The sequence below is a fragment of the Psammomys obesus genome, unplaced genomic scaffold (assembly GCF_907164565.1).
Source record: "Psammomys obesus unplaced genomic scaffold, mPsaObe1.curated_primary_1811, whole genome shotgun sequence".
Taxonomy (NCBI): domain Eukaryota; kingdom Metazoa; phylum Chordata; class Mammalia; order Rodentia; family Muridae; genus Psammomys; species Psammomys obesus.
In genome coordinates this window covers 23249680-23269512 of record NW_026593286.1, presented here as the reverse complement: position 1 = coordinate 23269512, position 19833 = coordinate 23249680, and the positions used below count along the sequence as shown (strand labels likewise).

Here is a 19833-nt window from a genome sequence, read left to right as displayed (position 1 = left end):
AAAACACAACAAATATAATTATAGCTTAAGTGCAAACTACATTTCTGAGTACCTTCCATGTAGACGTACCCAATCCAGTGTTTCTTCCACTGCATGGATCCCCCACGGGACCACCCCTGAAAGTATCAGTAGTTTTATGAACAACACAGAAGTGTTTCTTAGCATCTCTTCTACTCTTGAGGTTACCGCTGCCCATCAAAGACAGTCTTTTGTGGAGAAGAATAAAATGGTAAAGAATGAAAATGGCAGGGAAGAATAAATTCAGTAGTGAGAGACATGAAATCTAGAACTGATTTAAATCTAGAACTGATTTAGCTATTTTTACTAGTATCTGGTTTTCTTTTCTAATTTTAAGCACTGAATGATTTAAAATAACAACCTCTACATCATATATATATATATATATAGTTTCAATGCTATCAAGAAACTTTTATGTAAATATCTTTACAACTAGAAACCAGAGCCAAAATAGGGGAGCAACAGGCCAAAGCAAATTAAAATGAAAAAAAAAAAAAAAAAAAAAAAAAAAAAAGAAAAGAAAACCGAGATGCCTTCCAAACACAATTACTAGTTATAACTATAGTGGAGAATTAAAAATTATAAAAGCCATTCTTACTTGCCAAGAAAGAACTATGGAGAAAGAAATTGGCTTCTCAATCTCAGTTACTATCAAATGCTGTCCAAATGTTTATCCTTTTGTTCTAATGGAAGCTTTAGTATGATTTCAGCGATGCTGAATATGCACAAGACGATGATTGCAGACGAGAACAAAGTCTGGGCTTTCAATCACCTTCATTGATAGATTAAGGGGGGAGAGGGCCGGGGGCCGGGGGAAAAGGTGAAAGTTAGAGTGTATGAAGGGAACAAACTTGGGACTCTTTGACAGCAGGCAGTATTGCCTTTTATTTCCTAGACCTTCTCTAGCTCTGACCGACACTCCGTTTACCAACCCATGTGAAGAAATGAAGAAACAGTGTGTGTCCTCCTGTCTTTCTCTTTCAGCCTTTCCTTCTAATGTTCAAGTTAGGTAAGCACAGAACTATCATTTCCTACGTCTTCCACTGGGAAGTGTCAAAACTACTGGCCTCAGGAGAAGAAGGAAGACCACCAGAGAAAGAGGAGGGGGAAGGGAAATGGAGTGGGCATGTCTCTCCACCTTAACACCCCAGCTGAGATCACACCACAGTATTCCGGTGTCTGTAGGGCGGAGGGGGCAGCATAGTGCCTGGCTTCAGGGAGAACTCAGAGAGGTACTCGGGATTCTCTGCCACAATAGGGCGGATCCGTCCATTCTGTTTATAAAAATATTTTGTGCTGTATTCCTGCAGGTAGTCTGGGTGCTGAAGAGTGCTCCGGGGTGGCAGGCTGTGGTTCCAGTAGTCGGGGTTGTCAAACGCTTTCTTGGCTTTCTCTGGCACAGACAGTACGCTGTTCTTCATGTACTCTGCATTCCCCAAGGCATTGGCGAAGGTGTTGAGATAAAGCGGCTCATTCACGTACTCATCCTCTGTTTTGGGTGGGCCACTGGAGGCGCTGTGATATTCCGGATTATCTAAAGCTTGAAGGTCTCCATTCTTCCTCCTCGACACAAAAGGGTTCTCTTCCACAGGATTCAGATATTCTAAGAGAATACAAAAAGTACCATTTAACAGATACCTACTTTTGGGGGAAAAAAAAAATTTGATAATCAGACTAAATTTAAAAGCAGTGATTATTTCTTTAGAACGAGAGCCACAAGTTTATTTTCATAAATTCTCAAAAACAAAGCAAAACAAAAACCTGTAGATTAGGCTAGGCATTAGAAAAAAAGGAGTAGGCTCAAACGAAACAGTTAACAAAACAAGAGAGGACAAGGCTCCTGACTTGTAAATTGTTCTTCTCTTTTAAATGTACACGCATGTGGTGGCAGCTGTGTAAGGGCTGCTTTAATGGGGCTCTCAGGGTTGAACACCCATGGTGGAGCTGGAGAGAGGGCTCAGGGGTCACTCGCTTGTGGATTTTAAGAAGGGCCAGAGTTTGGTTCCCAGGATCCATATACGTCCACTCACAACCACCTGTAACTCCGGCTCCAGAGGATCCGATGCCCTCATTTGGCCTCCACACTCACCAACACACATGTGACATATACACAGATATAGACACACAGACATGCACGCACATACATATAAAAACAACTATTTTTTTTTCCAAAAACACCTTTTGTACAGAAGCCTTCCTATCTATCTATCTATCTATCTATCTATCTATCTATCTATCTCTCTATCATTCTGTCTAGTCTATCAATTATTCTTGGCTATAGTCATCAAAATCCTCATTGTACTGTGCTAGATCATTTACATTATTTATGCAAGGATCAGAAGCTTGTGTTTTACAAAAAGTGAACAAAGGCATATGAAGATGATATAATAGGATTTTCACAGTCTTATATATGCCCTGCTGTTGATCCTGACAGACATCATCATGATCTCTACTTTCAATAACAATTAATTTGTCTTCTCTGTGGCACTGCTAGCAGAGAAGAAAATATATATTTTTTGTTTCATTTCAAAACTGAAATGTTACTTAATCTTGGTGTTTAACCTTTCTATGTTTAAAGTTTAAAAAGCTATTAATTCAAAAACTATTATCGAGAATGTGGTATATGTAAGTACATGTAGAATAAAATTTTATTTTTTGAAGACTCACACACAGAAATCATAATTTCCTGTGACAAACCTAGTATTTTTTTTTTTTTTTTGGTAATATTGGGGTCTAAATCTAAGTTTTCATGTTCACTAAGAAAGCAGTCTATAATCATTTATACCCCTAACCCTAAGCTAGGCTAGTGAAATTGCATGTTTTAACTAAATCAGCTCTTTTCTTGTTGACATCAAAAGCTTTGGTCCTTTGCCAGTAACACCTGCCGTTACAACTATATTCCTTGGTTACTTCAACACAGCAATGGTTCTGGGACCTTGGAGGGGGAAAGGGGAGGGGCTACAATCAAGGTGTAAAGTAAATAAATTAAATAAAAAAAAACTTCATACAACTATTCCAATAAAGATAGATTTAGGTTGGTTTTTCTCAGCCCTCAGTGTCTTAGACAACACTTGAGGATTTTGTTAAAAATCCACTTTCTTGTTCATATAGAGCCTGAGATTTGTACTATTTACAAAGTGTGTAGGCACAGAGACACCACAGATTCCGGAAACTATTGTGTAGTGGTAGGTGCCTTGGTCTCTTCTATTCTAGATCACAAATGTCACCATTCCGGGTGTCTTGAAACTTGGTTTCTCTACTCTGCTTGTTTGATGGAGGTCATCACTGGGCACAGTCACGTCTGAACATTCAGCTCGTACCTTGTTTGGGTTTGTCACGCATCGGAGTCATGTAGCCTTCTTCATCCAGTTCTCCTCGCGGGTTCCGTTCTGGGGCAAAGACGGTGGGATCAGCACTGTACCTCTGGGTGCTGCTGTCCTCTTGGACATGAGGTGCCACTGGCTTGCGCAGGGTCCCGTTACAGCAGGAGTCATCAAACATCTCAGCTGTTGCGCCCTGAGCGACTGGTGCTTCTGGTATGGTGCTGGTCGTGGCTCTGTAGGGCATGGGCATTCCTGGTTGTGCAGCAAAGCCTCCATCCTGGTACACAAACTGATTCTGTTAAAATAGTAGAAACACATTGGGAGAATCAGCTGTTAGGAAAGCTTGTAAAGGAAACCTGAATGTTATTAATGATTATTTTATTTTCCTAGGGGCTAACGAATTTGAGGTAAGTACTAGAAATACCCAAGATTCTATTTTTTTTCCTGTGCATGTATGTGTGAGCATAGCGATACATACAAATGGAGGCCAGAGTTCAGTGTCGCATGTCTTCTTTCATAGCAGCGATTCTCAACCTTAATACAATTCTCCTGTTGTGATAACTCCCAACCATAATTTTTTTTTTCATTGCTACTTCATCGCTATAATTTTGCGCTCTGATATGTGCCCCCAAAGGGTCGTGACCTAAAGGTTGAGAATTACTTCTCTTTACCCTTCCACCTTAGTCGTCCTTCCACTGATGGACTTAGGAGTCCATCAGTTTGCCTAGACTGACTGGTCAGCAGGTCCTAGGAATTGCCTGCCTACACCTTCCCAGTGCTGGAATTACAAAGTGTAGCTCTTTGTGTGGGTGTTGGAATCCAACTCAGATTTGCCTGTGCAGCAAGCAAATTTCTGACTGATCCATTCTCTCAGGCACCCCCAATCCTGATTTTTTTCTTCTAAATAGGTAAAAATCATGGGGAAACAAATTGAGACGTTTAGTTTTTAAATTTACCAAGTGACTGGAGTGTGAGCTGATAAAAATATTTTGTGTTGTTTTTCTACAGTTGCCTAATTCTGTTATAGAACTCGAAGTATTTTTCTACAACCACTGGTCTTCAGTGCAGAAGTACGGTGAGATGTTATGAATGATGATGCACCAATTCACCTCTGGTCTAGCTTACTATGACTGTGAGTTGTCCAGTCCCTAACAAAAGCACAGTCGTTGAGACTTAGACTTTTCCACACATGACCTACAGTCATGAGACTGAAGATAACATCTTCACCCAGAAGCATAATTCAGGAGCTGGGTAAATCCTTCCAGTAAACATTGAAAGCCCCTGTTGATGTATGATGTCTCAGCTGTAATCATCATCTGAGATACAGACATCTACACAGGCAGTGACACAGTTTACAGCCAATTCTCGACTCACTGTTGGCAAAGGCAAAAATGAGGAAATTATGGGAAGACGAGAGAAGAAACATGGTTAAGAGAAGACCAAAAACTCCTAAAAGATGAAGGCCAATTGTGAAATACTTACTCCCGACATGGGGGTGTAGGCAGGAGGAGGGCTGTGTCCAATTTCACTCTAATAGAAAAGAAAAATGGAATGATGGATATAATAAGAGGCAACATGGATGAAAAATTAAAAAAAAGAAAAGAGAAAGAAAAGATACGACTTGCATGAGCCAAAGGGGAAGTGCACAACAGTGATTTTTTTTTCCTAAATAGTCAAATTGTATTAATTCCCACAAGCAAGCAAATTTAAACATTGACTCTACCCCTCAGACAAAGGGAATCACATTGGAAAAGTAAAATTTTGAATTATTAAAAAAATAAGGCTGACCTAGAAATCATCATTTTTCAGATTAAGCCTACAAGATGGCAGAAAGCCACAAATAATGAAAGTGTGTTTTAAAATAAAAGATAAATTATGTTATTACGTATCCAAAGACCCACACAGTTTCATGTCATTTAGGATCATCACAAGATACCAGTTTGTTTCCTTACAAGACTCAAAACCAAAAAAAAAAAAAAAAAAAAAAAAACCAACAACAACAACAAAAACCCCAAAACCTTAAAAAGGGTGCAGGAGTGTTAGAACGAGATAGAAGGTGGATTTCAAGGTTTCTGAAATATTTTTTTATTAAGCTATATTTATTTTTACCACTTCAGCAATGGCCAGTCTGTGTCTCCTTAGAAAAAAAGAACACACCGTCTTTTATCTTCCATTTCATTTTTTTATAAAAGGAAGAAACAGAAGAAAAATTTAAAAAACAGATTCGTTATTGGAGACATACTTTTTATTTTATGTAGTTAGACTCATAACCAGGTTTTGGCTTTTAAAAATGTCTATATTTCCATAGCTTAATAGTCTATCTTTTGGGCTATATGAAAGTGAAGACAAAATATGATAAACTGTTAAGAGCAGTATTTATTAGGAAGAGAAAGAGGAGGGAGATATGTGAATCCCAAGACTGCTCCTTAATATGAAAATATACCCATATATATTCACTTGCTAGACACACTGAGAACTGCCTTCTCTGTGGGAATTTCTCTGCCTTTCTGGTCCTGAAGATAATGAATGAGGCAGGCAGAAGTAGCTGCTTTTATGATACAGCTCTCTACATCTGATCTTAAGCCAACAGAGATGACTAAAAATGCCTTCCAGACACCTATGTCATTTATATGAAACATCTAAACTAAATATCATCTCACATCTATGCTCCTACAACTTAGAGATTCACAAAGCAATCTTAGGAGATTGTTTCTATGAATAACAACTATTTAATGCCAATCAATAACAATTGAACAATACAATTTCACTTAACAAATGCTGTTTGCCAGACTGATCAAAGAACAAGTCCTATAATAAACTGACAGTGCATTTCACCCTATAGTTATAAAAGTATGCAGAATAAAGAATCATTGCCTTCTCTAATCACACAGAGGAGTGAGTGAGGTTGTGAGGTATTTGTCATTCTGTGCCTGCCTCACTTCACTTAGGATAATTTCTTTAAGTCCATCTATGTTTTTTCAAATAATAAGCCCTCATCTATTTTTATATTTCAATGGTATTTGATTGTGTATATGGATCATACTTTCTTGCTCAATTCATCAGCTCATGGACACTTATGATATTTTTATAGATATATTTAATATTCAATGCACAGGAGTTGTTATTACACTCTATAAATATTATTCCGTCCAGTTAGAAATTTTAGGCTCCAGGTGTACCCACATATGCTCAGTTGCAAAAAATCTTGGACCCCCATTTTTCATTATTCACTGCTTTATTCCCTAGAATAAAAATAATGTTCTTCACTGTTATATAAATGTAGACTGTATAAAACCTGTAGGTATACAGCTGCTGATAAGAATTCTGAGGTCAGAAGTCATGTCAAGGGTATTCAGTAAAGACACATTTTTTTTAAATGCTTATATGAATTTGTAAATATGGCCTCATTTTGCCGTCCTTTTTAAAGACAGAAAATCAATTATATTTGTCTATAATTTTGAGAAAGGAATATTTTGTATAGTTCAGTGATTTGTAAAATTGAGGAGTGGCACAGATAAGATGTGGGAACTGCCTGAGTTACTGTTACAATTCAAACCCCAGACTTCTCATCAAGCACTGACCAATTAGGAAGCATTTAACAAATATTTATTAAATCTTCATGATAAAAATTACTGTTATAGATGTTGGAGATACCGTTGCATACTAGAAGAGATGTGGGTGCTGATGAGTCTTTTGGGATTTATACCAGTTTTCTACCAGATAGTGCCTGAGGTTATGGAAATACCAACAAAAAACACAAGAGAACAATGCTGCTGGAGTGAATTCACATCAAAAGGTAAAGTATTTCAAAACCCCAGTAATTACCTGTGTTTCTTTGACCTCTTACTTGGCAAAAACGCCAATATGAGGTAATGCTCCATTTGAATCACAGCTGAAGCTAGAGTTGATTTTTGTGTATTTTTTTTTTTTAACTTAAAAGATCAATGATTAAAGGACTGACTCACAGGCCGTTCTTAATCAGGAAACAGTCCATTATCTATCTTCATTATCTGGGATAGAAGGCCTTCAGTTGTAAAGGTGGCGTACCACGAATAACTGGGCTTTTGCGGTTAGCCTGTTCTCAGACATGAAGCAAGGCTCTGTCTGATAGAATGCATCTACTGTCCCTGCTCTGACAAGTCTCTCCATCAGCAACCTGCCAGCTCTCTCTCTGAACACCCTGCCAACCAGCATCACAGTAATAGAGTGTCTTCATGCTTTTTTTTTCCCCCTTCTTCCTGTTCTCAGCATTAAAATGGAAACAGATTCTACACAAAACCCTTAGCGTTCATTGTTTTTAGGGTTTCTGGCTGCTTTTTTATGTTTCTGTCTCCATTTTTCTTTCACTTTGCTTTTTTATCTGGTATTTATGATAAAAAGCACCTCATTCATTTCCCCGTGGAAGGGCAATGCAGCTCCAAGGGGAACATCTGTGAGGCCAATTAGCTGGGCTGGAAATGTGATATAATTGTTGTTTAAATATATTTAAATTACATGTTAATCACTGTGTCATAATTTATGGGCTTTGAAAATAACTTTTTGTACTTCAGAGCTAAGCCAGATTTTACTTGCTTCTGCTGTTTTTAGTTTGCAACGAGTGTGCCTCATTCCCCTCTTTCTTAAATCCCCCCCCACACTTGAGGCACTGAACTTTTAATATTGGAAAGAATGACAGCTGCAAGTAAATTGGATGAGTGAAAATTAAGATCCTCACCACAGCCAGAATGAGCTGGAGTGACCTTAAAGCCCTGAGAAGAACAAAGCACTGTTCTCAGTTAAAGGGCTTTGTTTTCACATTGTGCCACTTTCTGCTGTCCATCAAAGTCTGGCTTTGTGGATCTTTGGGAGGCAGCGCCAGGTGCACTCATTCAATTAGCTGGTGAGAGGATTTACTGTCAGCAGGACAGAGGCGGAAAGAGGTGGGTTAGGAACTGGTGAGCGCTGGAGAGTGTGTTCATGGAGAGGCGATTAGTAGGGGTGATAGAGAGAGGAAGTTTAATGCTGTGGCCCTGTCCCTGGGACACTGTATGATTGACTTGAACCCAAATGTCATAGGTAGTAGAGAAGGCAAGTCTTAGCAAGTGTAGAAAATGTAGCATTTGATGCACTTTTAAATTCCTTAAAATTAGCCTTACAATTGAAGAGTACGTATTTGAACCTTTATGTGATACATGCACAATGTTGATGTGTATATCATTTAATATGGATCTTTAGAAGTTTTAAATAGATAACCAGTTATCTGTGATTTAAAAAAAAATTATCACACAAATGTGAGTTCTAAAAAAAAAAATAACACATTTAAATGCCCACCATCTATCTAATTTAAACATGTACTTAATGAGTTTTACCTTCAAATAATTATAATTTTTGATAACAAGCATAACAAACTATAGCAATTTCAAGAGCCAAGAGTGTAAATCCTGTCATCTGAAAAACAGTGTGTCCGTAAGACATTGCTAATCCATCAGCAATAATGTATTACCTAGACACTTCCACCTAGTAACTATTATGGGTTTTCAACCTTTTTATCTTCCAAGGCATGTATGCTTACCAGGCCAATAGGTATTTTCTCTTTGTCACAGGCCAGATAGCAAGTCAGAGAAAGTGTTTTCGCGTTGTGTGCAATTCCTGATACACAGCTGTAACACTCCGTCCTTCTCACAAGTTCATGTACTAGTGTTTAGAAAACCTTCATATTTCATAGTGCAAAAGGAAGGAAACTAAGAAAATGTTCCCACAGTCAAAAACGAAAAGGAGCAAAGAAACAGCTTTACATTGGTGTCACACTGGTGTCACACTGGTGTCAATGTTCCTTAGCTCTGTACAAGGTGAAGAACAAGGTATTTTATACTTCTCTTAAGATTAGTAATCATTTGAAAGTTGTCTATTCACCCTAGTGTCGGTTGTAATTCTGTTTGTCTGTTTAGTGTTGTGTTTTGTACATAGACTGTGTTAACTAAGGGTTCCTGTGCAGGCTCAATTTTGAGTGTGGTTTGTTACACCTGGGTTCTGGGGACTTTAAGGCATAAAGGCTTGTGAGGCGTCCTTCTTTGTTCTTCTGAGAGCCATCAGTTAGCTCTTGCGAGAAGGTTGTTATTGAAAGGGCAAGCTGGATTCTCACCTTGCTCTTTCTTCTGGTCTGATCATGTAATCTCTCCCTATAGCCTACGCTCTACCATGGTGATGCTGTCTGCCATGGTGTGATAAAACAATGGATGCTCAAACAGAGCTCGCTTCAAAATATTTGACCTGTCTCTTAAAATTGTCAACGGAGGAGCCTAGTATATGTTACCTAACCTCAGATATTTTGTAATAGTGGTGAAAATGAATAAAACTCATTTATAATTATTCTTTTCCTAGCTTTCTCTCTTCATCCCTTTCTCTCTTCATCCTTACTTACCTTTGTGTTTCCCTCCCTCCCTCCATACCTTCCTTCCTTCTACTTTCTTCTGTTTTTTTTTTTTTTTCCCAAGACAAAGCGGGCAATAATGAAATATTGTCCTAAATGCTACTGGCTTATCCTAATAAATTATTTCTAGTAGGCTTAAGACAATTCAATAGCCCCGGTGACTTGGAAAGAAGGTGCCACTTTCCCCTTATTTTCTCATACACACATTCGAATAAATAACTTGGTCAAAATATTTTTGTTTCTGAGCAGAAATAAAGAAAATAAAATCAGACGCTGTATGTTAGAGCTGCAAGATCTGGTGTTTCCTTTGCTGGATTTTGTTTTTTCTTTGTTGCGATTGTTCTGTGCCCTGCCTTGCTTTTGGAATACAAATGTTTGTGTTGTGCCTGTATATTGGAAGCATATGACTTGTTTTTTTATGTTCTAGAATCTCACAATTAAGAGACTTTGAGCATTTTGGAATTATTAAAGACTGTATTTTTTATTATATCTTACATTATAACATAAATGTGAGATCTTGGGGACAAGTGGCGGACAATTACAGTTTTAAAGTGCTGTGTCTATATATCAAAGGGTGGCGTCATGGTGGTTGGTCTTCACTGTCTACTTAAGACAATCTATAATCACTTAGAAAAGAGCCTTACCCTAACTTTGTAAATGAATTCTAAGATGATTGTGACTGCTTATATGGTTTCATGCCAGTAGTATGAAGGTATTTGATGAAAAATTCTTCACCTGTGAGCACTGCATTGGCAACTGTTGACAATAGAGATTACCCAGACACCAAACAAATGGAAGCATAAAATCCTTCCAGCTCTGGGATCCCATTCGTGAATACATTTCACTGTATCATGTAACATTTAATAAATTTTTTTACCTCTTGGACCTTCAGTTTATTTGACTCAGAGAAGAGGATGAGGCCATATGCCAAGTGATGTGAAAACTCACTTTCAGCTGTCCAATTATTGTAATATCGAATGGATACTTTCTCTTAAATTCACAGGAATAGTAGTTAAACCTCACAAATGTGTCTAGTATGAGAGCAAAGCTTCTTGTAAAATTGTCTCATAAATACTTCCTGAGCATGTTTAGAACCTTCCTTTCTGTCTTAATAGAGCATCTACACACATCATCTATCCTTTGGTAGCACATGATCATAGGCTCTAGGGATACTACATTTGGATGGTGATTAGCAAAGATAACATTTTGAAAAAAAATAATTTAAAATTTCCATTGAATACATAGAGACTTGATTTAAACTTTTAAATTTTAGCTGATTCATTGCATCAGAAAGAGTGCACAGATAGAGATAGGAGGGCAGCTTGCAGGGAGTTTATTCTCTCGTTCCACTCTCTGGGTCTTGAGGTTCGAACTCAGGTCGTGAAAGACCTAGCAGCAAACTCTTTTACCTGCTGAGCCCTCTCAGTAGCCTGAGACTTGATGTTTTATAGTGTTAATTTTCAAAGTAATACAACCAGATAGTGATCAATTTACAAATGAGATTCCATGATTCTCATTTACTATATATTATGTTATAACTTATGGTTTGTAATAGACATTTCATAGATACTTTTAGAAGATTTTCAGGTATGTATTTTTTAAAAGTTTCTAAAAAGGAATCAAATTTTACCCATAATACAAATGAAAGTATTTGCCTTGCATGTATGAAATCACATTACATTTGTTCTAACATGAAATGTGTTGCAATACTTGGTTATTTTAATAGGTAGTAAATTTTCAGGTAAGCAGCAACCTTTCTTATCTAATAGGCTATGGGTTTATAAAACAATAGTAAGAATCTTATAATAGCAAGTACCACAGACAAAACTGTCCATAAATATGCTAATTAAAAGTACTTACTAGAAAAATGCCTTATTTACAAAACTGCTTGCCTTCCACAGAGTTAAGTATGCTGCTTGAACACTCTAGCTGTACACGTTAGTTATTGAATATCAGTATACACATACATGTTTAGGGTCAGTTAATATACTTTTCCCTGAATACTGCTTTAACCCATGTTTACACATAAACACACTACATAATCTCCACAATTATCAAAATAGCTTAAAAAATAAGTGATCTGTAGAACAGCTTTGGACTATGAATGAAAAAAATGTGTCCTAGAAATAATCTGAATTCAGATATCATTATTTTTAAAATTAGCATGCCAGGACAGGGTCTAGATATAAAACTGGTTTTTAGTGTTATCATAATGGCTGATTTAAAGCAGTTGCACCTGGTGAGTTTCTGCACACATGTGCTCCTGTGACAAGGAACACCGGTGATATTGTCAGCTTACACAGTAGCAGAGGCTTACTGACTCCTTTCAACCGTTCTCACTTTCTCTTATCAGCTGTTGGCTTAGTTCTTTTGCTTTATTTTTAAAACATATTCACATTTATCAGCAAATCTTATTCATTAAACCACATAGGAACCCCACTTAAAATATTTATTTATGGTTTGGAAAAGTTATCACATTTGCTTGCAAATAACAAAGTGTGTGAAATGTTCAGGCTTCTCTTTGGCTTGATTGCGAGTTACATAAAATGTGTTGAAGAATGTAAAATATATATTAAAGACATGGCTTGTCTAGTGAGCAGAATAGGGTAAGTAAAGTAGTTCCTACAACTGCAAATCTTATAAAGCTTCTTTTGGCATGTGGGTTTTATTCAGTGTTTTAAATGATAGATGTTGGCAGCACACACGCGTTTTCACTCAACCTAGACAAAGCTTTCCTTTCTGCGCTTTCATCATTTTCAACATGGGCCAGATTGGAAATACCTTCAGTTATGCCGGCTTCTGAAAACTGTTTCCCAGATAAAAAGTGACTTTGTAACAATGGTTCATTCACCCAACTACTGCTCTTTAAGGTACCAGGTGGCCCAGCTGTTGCTGTGAGTAAAAAGGTTTCTCAGTCCACCTGGAATTAGGACAGCTGGTTCCTGTGAGCTGATCTGAATAATGTACAACGGATACTCCGGCAGTGCTCCTGACAGAGCAAACAGCACATGGCTGTCCCAGCAGCCCAGAGCAAACACCACTTACATTTCACAGAAACAGCCTGGTATTTACAACTGATCTGAGCAAAATGAATATCAGATTGAAGGCTGTACCTCAAGAGAAAAATGCTCTCCCCAAGAGCTGGCTGTTCACTGAAGTCCGAGCAGCTCTTACCTTTCTTTCTTTCTCTTTTCTTTTTTTTAAAAATGAGAGGGGGGAAAAATACTCAGAGCATTCCTGCATCTATTCATTTACCACTCTGGAATTTCCTGGAATTCGGGGAGGGAGGGGAAGGAATAGACTAATACTTCTTAGTTTCCTATTTATACTAGTTGCTGCCAAAGTCAACTAGATTAGTCAGAATCAGAACTATAATAGTCTCCTTTCAAGTTACAAAACAGATAGTATTTTATTTCAATATGAAAAAGAAATAAACCAAAAATAAAACAGAGCTAAAATAAACTAGACAATGTAATTTAAGTCTGACATGGATACCGTCGGCGACCCACTTACTCTATTTTCTGCCAGGGTCGCTGAGATAGCAAGTCACTTTCCTCAACATCGGGCAGCTACTAACCAACAAGAAAATCTCATGATTTAGGGAACAAACAGTCTACTTGGGATCCTTAGAACATGGTTTCATCAGGAGTGGTCCAGCTGGGACTCCAAAGATGATAAAGTCCTAGACCTGTTTCCTCACCAAGGTTGCTCTCTCAATTTCAGGCTTATGAAATCATGAATTGTTTTCTGAAAAGACTTCTAAGATCACTTGTTCTGTTCCACTTCTGTTTGAGATAAGGCCTTCTTGTCCACTTATTCGGGATACACTGTAATAGGCCTCTCAGTTGGAAACATCTTATTTGTACTTTTCAGAGACTTGGCTTCTATGTTCAAAAGAATCTATTTGCTCTTCCAATAAATTTATTAGAGTTTCTCAAATTAGTGTTTATAATTCATGGTAGACCGACTCTTCGGTAGCACTGGAATATTGGTTGCTAATTCCCACGTGATTATCTGCCACTGGCTTATATCTTCATTGGATTGTTTTATGGCATTTCCAAAATTATAATTCCTAGAAGAAATGACCAAACCCTTTCCTCACAAATCAAACCTAATTTGTCTTCTCATTTAGTGATTGATAATAATAATTTATCCACTTGTGCAAATCAAATATCTCAATGTTTTCTCAGGTTTTTTTTCTATCTTACTTCTCATATCTGAGCACCCAAGATCTACTCTTGGATGTCTTCTAACCACTAAATTCAAACACTTCCTTTATCCTTCTATTTGTGGTTAAAAAGCCATATAATTTACCATCTTAATCATTACTTTGGGGGTAAAGGAAATGTAATATTACTTATGGCAGGGGAACTGGGTAAGCCAGTATTCATTAGAGATGCCTGGCATCTGTGATAATCATAACTATGATATCTTTTGTTGACTAGAGAACTGTAATAACATTCTTGCCCATCTCCTTGACTTCAGTCATTATTTTTACAACAGTTACTTTCTCTGTTTGCAAAACTGCAACCATTCCTCCTGCCCTCAGGTTAAATGAAGTTTCATTGCTTCGGCGTTGTCGGCTCCTGGTGATTACAATCCTTGCCAATTTTCCAAACTCATTTCTCCAACACTACACACACAAACCTCCGTCTAAATAAATCAGCCTATCAGCAGGCCACTGTAGATCACTTCTTCTTTTACCCTTAAGTATCTGTACAGGCTCTGTTCCCTTTACATTTCTTGCTGGATTCTTGGTCTTGATTTTATATTGAGTCTTGATTTTATATTGAACATGTGGAAAGTGAGCTTTATCTTGATTACATTAATTTTTTTGATTCATCAAATATTTATCTAGAAGTCATTATTTGTCTTGAATAAGTAAGTTATCAACAATATCCCAACTTTGTTTTTTTTTTTCTTTAGGCAATGGGATGGTTGGCTTTAACTATTGACTTAAAAGAAAAATGAGAATCACCCAGGAAGCAAATTTCAGTGAGGGACTGTCTAGATTAGTTCAGCCTATGAAAATGTCTTGAAATAGGGAGACCTGATCATATAGGATGGTACCATTCCCTGGTCTGGGGATCCTATATTGTAGAAAAGTAAAAAAAAAAAATTCTTTAAAAAACCTGAGTACTTGGACACTGAACTGCCATGGGCTACATCTGTGCAGGGGTTCTAGGTTATCTCCATGAATAGTCCTTGGTTGGAGTATGAGTCTCTGGGAAGTTCCCTGTGTTCAAATTTTCTTGTTCTGTTGCTCTCCTTGTGGAGTTCCTGTCCTCTCCAGCTCTTGCTATTTCCCACTTCTTACATAAAATTCCATTCACTCTGCCCGACAGTTGGCCATCAGGCTCAGCATCTGCTTTGATAGTCTGCAGGGCAGAGGCCAAGTGGGTTACATAGTAATGGGAAGAGGGACTGCCTCAGACATAATCTGATTGGCCTGCTCTTTGATCACCTCCCCCTGATGGGGGAGCAGCCTTACCAGGCCACAGAAGATGACAATGCAGCCACTTCTGATGAGAACTGATAGTCTAAGATCAGAAAGAAGGAGAGGAAGACCTCCCCTATTAGTGGACTTGGGGAGGGGCATGCATGTAGAAAGGGGAGAAAGGGTGGGATCGGGAGGGGAGGGGGGGCTTATGAGGGGGATACAAAATGAATAAAGTGTAATTAATAATAATAATAATAATAATAAAGAAAACTTTAAAATGAAAAAAAAACATGAGTACTAGCAATACAACGAAATTCTAAATAAAATTATTTTGTGTGCATCAAGTAAGGGGTCTAACTAGTTGCAGAAGGAGAGTGCTTGACTATGGAAAACATTGTTGCTGAACAGGTCCACTATGAGCAAGAACCTTACTCAAAGCTTAGCGTGCTTAGCTGTGCCATAGGATTAATAATTTCCTATCTGGTTAGTTTTCCATATTCATATCCATCACAAATATTTCTGAACAAGCAGCATGGTAGCATATAAGGGTGAAACAACTGGTTTTTTTTTTTTCTTAAATAAAAGAAAATTAGAGCTGAGTGCTGGGTTTTCTAATTTTTGTATCACACATATAAAATCATACTAGATTCTACAGATGAATATACACTTTTGTGGATGACAAAGAAAGTATTCATACTCCTACAAGGTTATGTGATAATGGCAGCTGCTATTATTATTATTATTATTATTATTGTCATCATTATTAATGCTGTAGTTCTTTGGGTGGTAGAAAACCTGTTTTCTACTCCTGAATCTATTTTTCATTTTTACAGTTTTGATAGTTTCATATATTTATATCATGACTTTTGGTAATACTCATATCCTCATTCCCCTCTCCTCCCTTTTCCTCTCTCACTGGAACTTTTTTCCCAACAAGTTCCTCACTCGCTTCCGTCTCTTCTTTCTGTGTGTGGCCCACTGAATTCAGGGTCTGTCACATAAACATGCATGGGAGGTAATTCATTGTTGCAAAGGCAACTGATCAGCCACCGTGCCATTGAGGAGGACTCGTCCTCCTCTCCAACAGCAGTAAATCTCCAATAGGTTCTCAGGTAGGGGTGGGGCCTCATTGTATCCTCTCCCATCATTTAATATGAAGTGAGTTTAGGAGAGTTAGAGGCTACTTCCCCAAAATTTTCAATCACAAATACCACTTGAAATAGCTTTCAAAGTGATTGGACTCATTCATGTAAATAAAGTAGTGATAAGTAACTTGAGTTGAGTACATATTGAGTAATTCATCATTTAAAGTCATTTAAAAACATTCACTTCTAAACTAATAATTGCTCATAGTGCTGCAGTAGATCCAGGTGAGGCTCCTTAAATTTCCTGGCCATTTGACCACAGCGAAGTGTTTATGGTAACACCAACATGCTTAAACAACTACAGTACATTAACAGGAAGACAGGACAGTCGAGAGTGTAATAAGCAGAAATCAAATCTTCCTATCCTCCTGCCCTCGCCTTTGCTTGTTAAGGGCAGAGTCAGTAGAACCCAAACACCAGAAATGCCCCCCCGGTGTAGAGAGGATGGTGGCTTTGATTTTCTTGAGTTACTGCTCCCGAACAGTTGAAAGCATGCAGATAGATTCTTAATGAACTATGCCTCAGAATTTACACTGAAGCATTGTCAACAGGCCAAGAAATCTACAGCACTGGCCAGGTGTTTTCCTCCCATGTGAGTGCTGAACTTTTCGGAGAAATGACACTGAGAGAGAGAGAAAAATTGAGAGAAAAATTGAGAGAGAGAGAGAGAGAGAGAGAGAGAGAGAGAGAGAGAATACCATGTAGGGAATATTTGAACTCTCATATTGTATCTGTTTGGAAGAGGAAGTCCTATGGGCCACCTTTGCAAAAAAAAAAAAAAAAAAAAAATCAATGATCTGAATCATTTAAAATGCAATTAAGATTTTTAAGAAAGTTAAATCTTAAAAAGAAAGTAGTCATTTTATAGAACAGCACCTATACCTGTGACATTAATATGATTTGATAAGAAATTGAAGTTGAGAAAAATAGAAAAGAGGACATATATTTTCATACATGTATCTGTACCCCATGCTTTCTACCAGTGCCTAGGAAAGAACCACGTAGAAGCACCTGCCAGATACGGTAAGCTCCTAGGATATTTCCCAAGCCACTGATTTTTTCTTGGTTAGTGCATACTATCTATAATTTCTGTTTGCCAGTGGCTGTTGTTAGATGGGGTCTCTCTCTCTCTCTCTCTCTCTCTCTCTCTCTCTCTCTCTCTGTAACCCAGGCTATTCTGTAAACTGCTCCATAGTCTAGACTAGTCTTGAACCTGTGATTCTCCTACCTCAGTCTTCTGAGTTCTGGAATCATAGTAATGTACTGTTACACTTGGCTTTATTTATTGTCTTTAAGGGAGGAATTAAGGCCAGGTAGAAATATCTTGGAAAAATAAAATACTAACACTTAGTCATATGAATAAAATCACAAAGCAGGGCATTTCTGTCTTTAAGACATTTAAATAATGTATCTAACTCATTAGGATTAGATTTGAGAGAACATTTTTTTTCAAATAGGTGAACTGACTAGTTATACTAGTTATCTCTCCTGCCTAATTTCTTCTAATGTTAATTTTCTAAACATTAATGATAAACAAAAATACCTAGTAATTCAGATTGGGCTGGATAAACTTAGATGTCCTTGCCCAAAATAACAAATATGAAGTGGTAGTTTCAATCATTTCTGTGACTTATCAACAAAATGCATATTAAATAGTGACCTAAGTTCAAGTGAAAGCCGTTAGAAGTAATCTTAGCAGCTGGCCACAGTTCTGGAGATCCCACTGTCTGGGGACCTTCAGAAAAATCCTGGATGCCAATTATTCAGGAGAAGGAGAGCTGTCTGGGAGAACATGGCACAGATCCAGGCTGGTAAATTATTTGCTCTGCAACATCTTCATATGTTCCTGTCTGGAAATTCTGACCAAGAGGAGAGCAAAAGCAAGCAGCAAGCTCATCCAAAACACAGAGTCAGGTGGGCACTTATAAAATGTTTATCAGCCCACAAATAAAATTTTAAAATGTGCGGGACCTTCTGTCTCCAGAAGGGAGGAAGGAAATGTTATAAATAAAGGGTTCTCTGTTATTATATTACACTTCTAGGGTCCATGCCATCCATCTTGAGCTTCTAAATATCAGAAGTCCTAAAGGAAGCGCTCACTAACATGCAGTTTGAAAACAGCACATTAATTCTCTCTATGCTTTTTCTCTCGTATGTTTTCACATCCTTCTGAGCCACAGGGGTTTACCCTGAAGCTGAGGCTTTTCAGCTCCTCAGTGGCAGGATCTTCCAGGGCTCTATAATAACTGTGCCTCGGGTTCACATGACTTCATAAAGTTTAAAAGAGAAAAATGCACCTTTTGTATTATTTTCGTTTCTGAAGATGTTTATTTTTTATGCGTGTGTGTGTCCATATGTCATGTGTGATATGCCATATGTGCCTGTGGAGGCCAGAAGAAGATGTCTGATGCTCGAGGCTAAAGTCTGTTCGTGAGCCATTCCAACTGAAGGCTAGGAACAAAACTCAAATCATATCCTTTGAAAGAATAGCAAGTATTCTTAACTATTGAGCTATACACCTTTTTTTTCTTAGCCACTAGTCATAACACTCAAGAGTACCTGTCTTGAGAAAACCTAGATTTGTGTCTTTGCTGATAAAAATGTTTCCTGCATCCATGCCTTTAGCAACCTCACGCACCTTTCAGCAGCCACCTTACATGTACAGGGTCTGCGCTGACCCATCCTCTCCAAGGGAGTGTCCATTCCGTGACTTGACTGAGCCAGGGTCAAGTAAGATTTTGGATCACAGCTTTTCAAAAACCAGTCTATTCTCTCCCCTTTCTGAGTCTCAGGTGAACTTATTTTACCATAGGTCCTTACCCACTGGAGTTTGTTTGGTTTTTTTTTTTTTTTTTTTTTTTGGAAGCTCTGTCACTTGTCACTTGGATTGCACAGTCATTTCTGGATAAGCGTCAGTGTTTTAGAGTGCTCTTTGTGGATGCGATCTTATAGCAATTGTACTTTAAGTATAATATAACCACGCATGAACACCACCGAAACTCCCAATATGAACTCTAGAAAGATAATTCCTTTCTTTGACCGCAGCCTTTTTTTTTTTGATTCTTCATGATTCCTTTCTCTAAGTCACCCATTTCTTTTACCCCTTTTCAGTATATCAATATCTATATCCTTTATATTTTCTTAATACGTGCTTTGAAAAAAAGCTAAGTCTGAATTTCAATCTTTAGTTGTTTACTAGATACACCACAAGGTATTCATGGTCTGAATCTTAATTTCTTTAGCCTAAAAATGAGGTAATGATGCCTTTTTTTTTTTTTTAGTTACTGCATTGATTTTCCAGGTAGCCTTCACGTCCCGCTACTTATATACTGCTTCTTACAGCTGCTCTACATTCTCACCTCTTACTATCGCATGTCTCCTCTCCTTTGTTCACAGTTCCTTGGGTAGGCCAGAAGCATTACTCATCCAAGTAGATATCTCTAAAAAGCCATATTTTCCATCTTGAGGGGTCCTTAAACCTACTGGATCTTCATTTGT

The 19833-nt window shown here is 37.8% G+C and overlaps 1 protein-coding gene across 3 annotated transcripts in view; it reads right to left on the bottom strand.

The window, feature by feature from the left end:
* Positions 1-610: 610 nt before the first annotated feature.
* The window catches only part of Erbb4 (erb-b2 receptor tyrosine kinase 4), a 1095063-nt gene continuing 1075840 nt past the window's right edge, over positions 611-19833 (bottom strand). For 2 of the 3 annotated variants that reach the window (XM_055616306.1, XM_055616305.1), the window contains exons 26-27: positions 3339-3636; positions 611-1621 (exon numbers count right to left, since the gene is read on the bottom strand). In XM_055616306.1, coding sequence (XP_055472281.1) covers positions 1176-1621; positions 3339-3636 — 744 coding nt within the window. In that variant the 3' untranslated portion in view covers positions 611-1175. Of the gene's footprint in view, positions 1622-3338; positions 3637-4823; positions 4872-19833 lie in introns of all 3 variants that reach the window. The other variant, XM_055616307.1, reaches the window with a different exon arrangement.